Below are 10496 nucleotides of genomic sequence, written 5' to 3'. Positions count from 1 at the left end.
CGGACATTTTTTAAACGTCAAATAAAACACAGGTAAAAGGGGTGAAAAGGTCAATTAGTACATGACCCGACACGAACGAACGTGAATAAAAAAAAAAAAAACAAAACCCACAGCGGTGGCTATATGAGGTTATTATTTGTCTTGTTAAAAATGAATTTCAGACGGAAAGGAAAAAAAAAAAAAGGAAATGAGACTTTTTTTTCTTTGGGGAGCCGGAGGGTGGGGGGCGGAATGTTTTTCTCATCGGTGGTGGTAAAAAAAATAAAATAAAAAAAATTCACGAGTATCATTGAAAAGTTAAAAAAAAAACTCGTATGTGCAACTCGTTTGTTTATAAAAAAAAAAAAGGTTCGGTCGGTTTGTGTGTGTGTGTGTGACCCCCAAAGAATTAAAATTCGAAGATGGAAGAGAATTTCTTATAAAAATGTTTAAAAAAAAAAAAAAAGTTTTTTTTATTATTTGAAAGGAACAGGTTTAGGGTAGGTCGCGCCTTATTTTCTAAAAATAAACGACGGCACTTCTTGGAATCCAGCTTTGAATGGATTAAGGCACGCTGGGGGGGATGAAACAGGTTCAAGTCAGCTGATGGAAGATTCATAAAATTCATTCTTCTTTCCTGGGGTGGCCGAAAATAAAAATAAAAAAAAAAAAAATTTTTATTTATTTATTTATTTATTTATTTTGACGCCCTCGACTTTTTCTTACAATTTTTTTTTTACTTTCGCCATTTTGTTAATTTTTTGGAAAAATTTCGTGGGGGAAAAGGGGGGGAAAGGATGTAAAGGATAATAATAATAATAAAACTTTCTTTTTTTTTCTAGAAAAAAAAAAAATGGAAGAGTCACATTGAAAAGGTTTTCGAAACGTTTTGAAAGAAAAATTCCAAAGGTATCTTTTTGGAGAGAGAAAGAGAGAGAGAGAGAGGGGAAGAAAGAGAGGAGAGAGAGAGAAGGAGAGATTAACAAAAATTTCATTTGGAAAAAAATTAGGAATTCATTCATGCAGGTACGAATCGATAATTACATTTATTAAAATCATTAAAAATTTTAAAACCTTCGAAATTATCATCATTATCATCATTATTATTATTAATTGATTTTTATAATGGATGATGAACCTTAAAGGTTCAAAACCGAAAGGTTTGAAAAGGTAAAAATAATCGGAGGAGAGGAGAAAAGGGAGAAGGATGATAGGGTTTTGTGATGATAAACAAAAAATTAATTTAAAAAAAAAAAAAAAAAACGTGTCACGTGATTCGCTCCTCCTTCCCCTCGTAAATTTTTTTTTACGTGGGAAAAGAAATTTTTATTTAAAAAAAAAAAAAAAAAACGAGGCGCCAAAAATTGTTGTTGACACTTTTTTTTTTATTTATTAATTTTCGAATGTTTTTGGTTGTTGTATATAAAAAATTTTGTTTGTTTTCACCAACATTCGTGAATCTTTTTTTTTTTTTTCATTATTAATCGTATTGTTTAATTTCTTTATTTCTTTCTTATCGTGTTTGTTTCAAAAAACAAACAACAAACAATTTTTTTTTGTTTTTTTTTTCCATTCGTTTTCTTTCAATCAGCTGTTTTGTCTTTTGTGAAATTTTTGCATTTTTTTTTTCTTTAGGATAAACAAAAGAGTTTTGAAAAATAACAAAAAAAAAAAAAAAATCACACGGATATGCATTTCTACTGCCACGTTTTTTTTTAAATTTTCTCTCTATTTTACGCCAATCTCGTTATTGCGTTTGTTGATTGTTTTGTTTTTAATTTTATTTTTTCGTATAGTTTTTTCACTTTTAATTCGTTTGTTTGTTTTTACCTTTTCTGGCGCCGCCACTGACATCACCCCCTCCTTCTCTTCCTCCCCCTCCCAAATCAACCCATTATTATTTACACGATCTTTGTGATTGTTGTTTGTTATTTCGCACCATCGAATCCTTTTTCGTGTCTCGTTAAATTTAAATTGAGCGTTAAAAAAAAAAAAAAATTTTTTTTTGTAACGTGACGTCGTCGAACACTGTTAACCTAAAATTATCTTTGAATCGATACATCGATGGATCGATATATCGATCTATCGAATAGATTGAAAACGACAAAATCGTGAATAAAATCGATAAATAAATAAAATTTTGTGATTCGGATACCGCCATTAGTGTAAAATTAGGTGGTGGAAATGATGATGAAAATTATAACATTTTCGTGTGTGAGGGAGGTGGGGGGGGTGTGTGTGATTGGCGCCGAATATTTAATGAACGTTGCTGCACCCACCCTCGATCGGAGTATTATTATTATTATTATTATTATTAGTTTGAAAAATGCGTATATGCGTATATTGATTAAGGGTGAAACGTTTTACGTGCGTGAAAGAAAAAAAATTTAAAAAAAAAAAAAAAATGTACTCAACCTGAATATTATTAGATCGTAAAAGATATAAAACATCTTTCTCTCTCTCTCTCTCTTTCTCTCTTTTTCAACCACGTACGGATAAAATAATAATAATAATGATGATAATAAATGAAAGATGAAAAAAAAAAAAAATGCCCCGAGTTTTTTTGTATCGTAACGCCCATTAACACGCCCCAATTGCAATAGATTGTTTGTGGGGGGTTTGAAAATTATTTTAAAAGAAGACAGACAATTGCGACAGAAATATTTGTTGTAATTACAACGATAAAAGAAAATCTATAGAATTTTCCGTAATTTCCGGAAAATTTTTTTAACTTCCGGTTTTCGAGGAAAAACAAAAAAAAGAAAATGAAAATGAAAATTGTTTGTTTATTATATGATTGTTGTTGTTGTTATCCATTCGGTTAATTGATTCGCGAATTAAACGAAAGGTGACGAAAGGTGACGATAAAAAACGAAAGTAAACGAAAGTAGTCGATTGATAACGAAGTCGGGGGAGGGGGAAATGATTTTTACTTTTAATTAATAACGATCTTAACGGATTTTTCAAAAACGGTTTAAAATTTTCCGTTTTTTTTTTTGTTTGTTTGTTTGTTGTTTGTTTGCTGTTTGTTCGCGTTCGAAAAGGTTTGGTAAAATTTAAAAAAAAAAAAAAAAACAAATTAATGATGATGATGATGATTTTAAATGGCGTGAACATCAAAAGAAAAGAAAAAAAATTAATTAATTTAATTTATGTTTATGATGAAATCACTGTCACGCCATTAAACAACCTTAAAATATGTACCTAAAAAAAAAAAAGTAGTGGTTAAGGGAGGATTTCGAGGGTGGGTGTGGGTGTGGGGGGTGGTAGTAAGTATATAAAAAGTAAAAATGACTAGCAGTTTAAAAAAAAAAAAAAAAAATACAAAGGCAAGTCCGGATTTCTTTTAGTGAGAAAACAACCCTTTTGTACGTCGAAATTCGGGGTGGCCATATTTTTTTTTTTTTTAATTTTAGGTAGGAACCTTCATTTTAAACCTTTCACTCACTAAATTTAACTGACAATTGATTTTTTTAGTTTTTTCCAATTCGATAAAATTCACGACGACAAAAACGGAAAAGTTTCGCTTAAGAGAAAAGTGAAAAAAAAAAAAAAAAAATTTTGCTTAATGCCACGTTTTTTTTTTTCTTTTCCTTCTTCGTATTTTTGGGAAAACAACAACAACAACAACAACCAAAGTTTGTTTTTAAACCTTATTAAATTTCACGTCATCTTTTTAGTTTTTGGAATGTGAGATTTTTTTTTTTTCGGTTAATACAAACACTTTTTAACGGTCAATTTTTAAAATTTTGTTGACGTCATCATCCAAGTTTATAAGAATCAAAGGAAAACTTTTGATTTTTTTCCTAAATTCTCTCTTTTTACTTGAAAGGTTTTATAAATGTGGGTATGTTTTTGTGAACAACCAAACAACCAAACAACCACGCCAATTTCCTTATGTTGCAAACACGAAATGCAATAATAATAATAATAATAATAATAATAATAATAATAATAATAATAATAATAATAATAATGGAGGACGTTATTACGAGTTTTGAAAAAAAAATGTAAAAAAACTGACCACGCGGATTTTCATACGCACGCGATTGATATTTTTCATTATTATTATTATTATTATTATTATTATTATTCCATCCATTGTTTTAAGGGTTGTTATTCGTCTTAGAACAGGTATTTTTATCATCATTATGACTGATTTATTATTATCATCATCGGTTTATTTTTATAAGAAGTTATCTAGTTGGTTTATCAAAAACTTGGTCGCGGTCGTCGTAACAATGATAAATTTTCATTCACTCTCTCTCTCTCTCTCTCTCTCTATTCATCTTATTCATTCATTCATTCATTCGCGAGACAAAATGAGAGAGAGAGAGAGAGAGAGATTAGGAACGTTTTGGAAAATAAGTAAATAAATATTCAAAATGTGAAATAATAAATAAATAAATTTGGAGCCGTTTTGTGCGTGCGTGAGTGCGATCGGAGGAGGAGGAGGAGGAGGGGAGGCATTTAATCGCGTAATAATAATAATAATAATAATCATAATAATAATAATTTAATAATTAAAAAAAAGTTGTGGTTATTTTATGTTGTCGAAAGGTTAGCCGAAGGTTTTTCCAACTAAGCTGGAGAAAATGATGATGATGATGACGATGATGATGACGATGATGGTTGTGGTGATAATGATGATGATGATGATGATAGGAAATCGCAAGTGATTATTTAAAATAAAAGTTTGGAGTTAAAAATAAAACGCTTTCTCGTTCGTAAACTTTAAAACGTAAAAAAAAAAAATTATCGACGAATAAAAGAAACCTTGAAAGGCTAATGGAAAAAAAAAAGAAAAAGAATATGGAAATGACTGGAAGCTATAAAACAAAAAAAAAAAAATTTTTACATGCGAGGGAGATAACCAACCGCAAATGAGTCCAATTTTTTTTTTTTTTTTTTACAAAATTTTAATGTCGGTCGCTGGAAATGCAAAAAAAAACCCAACAAACAAACAAATGCATGCACCCACGATAAAATTACTGGTTAAAAAAACACGTGACTTTATATTATTATTATTGACGTCATCGTAATTACGTCACACTCACACACAAATACGCGATTATTTATTTATCGTAAATTCGTTTTACTTTTGATTTGGTTGACCAAACGTTGGAGAAGTGTGGAAAATGTTTTTTTTTTTTTTGAGGGGTGTATGGAGGGAGAGGGGGGGTGAGGGGCGTGAGGGTATGGGAAGTTAAAAAGGAAAAAATTTGTTGCAAAAAAAAAAAAAAAAAGAAGAGGGATTAAAAAAACAAAACGAAAAATAATTTAAAAAAAAAAAAAATGTGTCGACATTGTTTAAATGAACAAGAACAAACCTCGAAATTCTTGTTTTAACTAAAAAAAAAAAAAAATCTTTTGTCCGTGTCACATGGGTCAAGACAAAAAGAATGCCAACAACAACAACCAGAAGAAAGAACAACGGTCGAAGAATAACATATTTTTTTTTTTATTTATTTGAAATTCTAGAGACGTTCAAAGACAAATAGAGAAAATTTCACGTCCCTTTTATTTATTTATTTATTTATTTTTTTCCATGTTCGACTAGAACAACGTTATTATTATTATTATTATTATTATGAGTGACTGGGCAAACACATAACAAAAATGGGATTTTTTTAACTTGTTAGCAAGAGAAACCGAAAGAGAGAGAGAGAGAGAAAAACTTTTAAAAAAAAATGTTGCAAGGGAAAATTGTCATTGAGTTTGTTGTTGTTGAGATAATAAAAAAAAAAATTTTTTTTTTTTAATGGCGGCGATTGTTGTTGTTGTTATTACCGGTCATATTCGAATGATTTATTTATAATTATTTGCAATACTACATCCTCGTCGTCGTCGTCGTCGTCGTTGTTTCTTCGTTTTTTGTTATAAGACGAAATAAAAAATAAAAAAAATTTATTTACATAAATTGAGTCGGGTAAAATAATAATAATAATAATAATGAGTAGTACGATAATGATGATATTGTAAATAATGACGAAGTTAATTTTTTCTTTTTTTTTAATTTGTTACTGATTTATTACCTGAATATATATTTTTTTTTAAATTTTAAATTTGATATTTTTTGTGGAATAAATTAAAAAGCTTTATTCAAAAGGAGAATTCGTGTTTGTTGTTGTTGTTGATGATGATGATGATGATGAAAAATTTTTTTAAATGAGTAACCCGCCAAAAAAAAAAAAAATAGGTGTAATAAAATATGTAAATGATTCAATGAATGTTTAAGTATTTGCATTTATTTATTTATTAATGATTTTAAATATTACTTATTAAAATAGTCAGTCATTGAACGAGTTAAACGTTTCAAGGTTCAATTTGTTTTTCTTATTTTATTTATTTTTTATTTATTTTAACACTCGTACCGGTAATTTTACGATAATTTCTTTAAAATTAAATTTTTTTTATTTATTAAATTATTTTAATAATTAAAATTAATAAAAATTAAAGTTTTAAAGCCAAAATCGTGTTGTCAAATATTTTTGTTTTGTTTTCTTTTGCAGTGTGATAAATATAAATTTGTCATAGAGTTAGAAAAAACATTTTTGGCGGTCGTTCGATATATCGAAAGTCACGCGTGACAAGTCGCCATTTTGAATTTGGGAAAAAAGCGGTTATAAGGTACTCCGGTTGATTTTATTCATCTGCGCATTTTTGATTTTTCGCGTGTTCGTTTTTTTTTTATTTTTAAAGTGTTTTTAATAAAGTAAAATGTGATTTAAGTATTATAATTAGAGTTGTCGTCATTTTGAAATAAATAAAAGTAAAAGTTATCGTTATCGTTTTAACCTAACATCGTTAAGGAAAATGTCGGAGGACGAGGTTGAAAGATTTGAAATTACTGATTACGATTTGGAAAATGAATTCGGTTTCAAAAGGACTAAGATAAGTAAAAACGAAAGAATTTATGGTATTTGGGCGGAAAATGAAAGCAGCGGAGATGAAGAAGCCAGCAGTAGGCGTCCCTCTTTTAGGGGGTCTAAGAAACCTAAAAATTACACGGCTCCCATCGGTTTTGTCGCGGGAGGAATTCAACAGTCTGGTAAAAAACCGGAAAATGAAAAAAAGGATGAATCCGATGATTCTAATAATGATGAAGACAGAGATGATTCTGGTATTAAATCATCGAAAATGCGTATAAAAAATTCTTCATCTGATGAGAGTGATAATGATGCTCCAAGGATGAATAGTTTTATGCCAAACTATGATAAACATTTTGGTCATGGTAAGCTAACAATAACTTTCTAATAAGTAATATATCCTTTAAAGTAAATGTATTTTCTATTTTTTTTTGTTAATTTGTAAATCCAGATGAAATCGCTGGAATGAGAAAGAAAAAAACATTTGTGAATAAAACAATGCAAAAAGGAGTTGGCAATTGGGAAAAGCATACCAAAGGAATTGGAGCAAAATTATTGCTTCAAATGGGTTATGAACCTGGTAAGGGTCTTGGTAAACAGCTACAAGGTATTAATGCTCCCATTGAAGCAAAATTAAGAAAAGGAAGAGGTGCAATTGGTGCTTACGGTCCAGAAGTATGTTATCGATTATCAATTTTACATTCATACTTTGTTTAGAGATATATTTTGAATTAATTTCCTTTTTATTTTTAAAGGCTACTCAAAAAATTGCAGAACTTCAAACCAATGATAAAGATAAAAAAGAAGTTACTCAAAAACTTTCAAGATGGAGGAAAAATGATGAAACTGCTAACAAACAAGTTAAATACATATTTAAAAGTATAGACGAAGTAATCGAGCAAGGAAACGATAAGCCTTCTTTTACTGATGCAGGGTAAGTACTTATCGAAAAAACATCCAAAATTAAATTTTTGTAATTAATTATTAATTGAGTAAATATAATTCTAGAACAATGTCAAAAGTTAAAGTCATTGATATGACTGGTCCACAACAAAGAGTTTTATCAGGATACCATGCAATTTCGAGGCAGCAAAGACCTTCAGACGAATGGGAAACTAGAAAGGAAATGAAATTTGCCAATTTTGCATTACCCGAGCTTCAACACAATCTTAATCTTTTAGTCGATATGTGTGAACAGGTAAAATAAAAAAAATTCTAAAAAAAAAAAAAATTGAAAATGTTTTTAATTGTGTGTGACATAACGAATAACTTTATACATTCCAGGATATTATACAGAATGACAGGAAGTATAAATATTCGAGTGATAAAATAGTCATGCTACAACATGAAACAGTTCAGTTGGAAAAAATTTGTAGTAATGAAGAAATAGAAATAAATAAATTGGATAAATTTATATCTATAATCGAAGAAATGATTAATTCGAGTCAAAGCAACACATTGTCTTTGGATAGAGTTGTTTTTGTGCTCAAACAATTGCAAGTGAGACAAACCTTAGCAATTGTTTTATTATCATTATCGTTTTATCGTTTAGACTTTCTTTAATCTTGTGTTTTTTTCTTTTGCTTATTTCCAATCAGGAAAACTATTACGAAGAATATAAACTTTACGACGTTGCCGAACTTGCAACAACCATTGCCACGCCGTTAATTAAAAATTATTTGAAAAATTGGCAACCGTTGGTGAATCCGGAAGAACCCATCGAGTTGATTAAAGAATGGAAAAACATACTGGAAAGTGATCACGGAAGCGTCATGTCAAGTCTTTCGAATCAAGATCCATTTGGAAAATTAGTTTGGCACGCATGGATCCCGTCGATAAGATTTGCAATCACGTAAGATTTTATTAAAACAAAAAAAAAATTTCATTCATTCATTTTGTTATATAATTCGTTGTGATGAATTTTTTTTTTTTTTTTTGTAGTAATTGGGAATGTAGGAAACCGGAACCCGTTGTCAAACTCGTGGATACGTGGATATCGATACTACCACGTTGGATTATGGATAACGTTTTAGAACAATTAATTTTATCGAGGATAACTTTATTCGTTCACGAATGGGATCCAATGACGGATACGATTCCGATCCACGCGTGGATTCATCCGTGGTTGCCTCTCCTCAGTAAGTCGATGGTTTTTCGCAATAACAAAAGAAAAATGAATGCCTAATTTTAAAATAACGCACTTTTTTTTTTTTAATTACAGATACTCGTTTGGATTCTGTGATATATCCAATGATTAGACATAAACTAAGTTTGGCCTTGGCAGCATGGCATCCGAGCGACAGATCGGCAAAATACATGCTATTACCTTGGAATAATGTTTTTAGCAAAGGAGACATGGATTCGTTTTTAGTAAGAAATATTTTACCCAAATTGGGTCAAATATTAAATGAGTTTATCATAAATCCACAACATCAAGTTCTCGGTAAGGATTTGTTATGGTGAAACGATTATTATTATTATTTTGCATAATTTACGTACGTGTTTTGTTGGCTTCATGCTTTTTTTTTTTTTTTCTCTTCTCTCCTCTTCTCTCCTTTAGATGAACATTGGAAGTGGGTTATGGAATGGGAAGAACTAATGCCCGTACACTCGATGGCTGGACTATTGGAAAAACATTTTTTTCCAAAATGGTTGCAAGTTTTATCGATGTGGTTAAATCACACTCCGAATTACGATCAGGTGACAAGTTGGTACATCGGTTGGAAAAGTCAATTTTCAGATGCTCTGTTGAAGCAACCTAACATTAAGGGTAAGTGAAAAAGTTTTGTATAATTAATTTAAGCGTCATCGTAAAAAAAAAAAAGAAAGAAAAATTAATAGCGGAAGGATTTTTTATTTAGAACAATTTAAACAAGCGCTGGAATTGATGAACAGATCCGTCGGTAACGGACAAATTCCAGGAGCGATGGAATCATTGTCTTATTTGAAAAACGTCGAACGCGACACTTCGACATCTTCTAATCCCACGTCGTCGGCAAGGTTTCAGGTAGAATTTTCTTTAGCCACTAAATTTTCTTAAATTATCACACATTTCGTTTTTTAACTTTTTCTTTTGTTTTACGTAGTCGTTGCAAGATGCTGTTCGTACGGGTGGACAAGCGGCCGTTTCCGGTTACAAAGCACTTTTTGCAAAACGTTGCGAAGAAAAAAATATAATTTTCGTACCCATACCGAATAAAAGTTACGAAGGGAAACAAGTGTACAGGTGCGGGAGCATTCAAGTTTACATAGATCGAAACGTCGTTTTCGTTTCGCAAAATGGTGGTGCCACGTGGATTCCGCAATCATTGGGTACGGCATTGGACATGGCGGAAAAATAAAAAAAATAATATCAAAAGTTTTATGTGTAACGCGTGAAATAAGTGGTAGTACTCGGTACGATGAAACAGTTTTTTATTATTATTATTATTATTATTTTCATCGTGGAAAAAAAAAAGTGATAATCGTAGTATTTTTTTCGATTGAAAAAAAAAAAAAAAAGACAAAATGGCGGAAACAATCGGCTGTTCAATTGTGCTGAAAAAAAACTTGGAAATCAAGAGATGGATATTTTTTTTGTTCTTCCCTCCAAGGACTGATTTTCAGGTAAGGTAATTTTCATTTCTAAAAAGGCGTGATAGAAAAAGA

At 30.1% G+C, this 10496-nt stretch overlaps 1 protein-coding gene across 1 annotated transcript; it reads left to right on the top strand.

Annotated features, from left to right (window-relative positions):
• Nucleotides 1-6795: 6795 nt before the first annotated feature.
• On the top strand, nt 6796-10189 carry Phum_PHUM503340 (Tuftelin-interacting protein, putative; the record flags this gene model as incomplete). Its single annotated transcript, XM_002430851.1, has 12 exons — nt 6796-7030; nt 7088-7177; nt 7300-7523; nt 7604-7782; nt 7857-8046; nt 8133-8348; nt 8447-8700; nt 8790-8986; nt 9070-9291; nt 9409-9618; nt 9710-9855; nt 9935-10189. The coding sequence occupies 12 exons, from the start codon at nt 6796-6798 to the stop codon at nt 10187-10189; spliced, it is 2418 nt and encodes an 805-aa protein (XP_002430896.1).
• Nucleotides 10190-10496: the final 307 nt, after the last annotated feature.

The sequence above is a fragment of the Pediculus humanus genome, genomic scaffold (assembly GCF_000006295.1).
Source record: "Pediculus humanus corporis 1103172108269 genomic scaffold, whole genome shotgun sequence".
NCBI classification, from domain to species: domain Eukaryota; kingdom Metazoa; phylum Arthropoda; class Insecta; order Psocodea; family Pediculidae; genus Pediculus; species Pediculus humanus.
The sequence above is the reverse complement of the archived record's forward strand: the minus strand, read 5'-3'. Positions and strand labels throughout refer to the sequence as shown.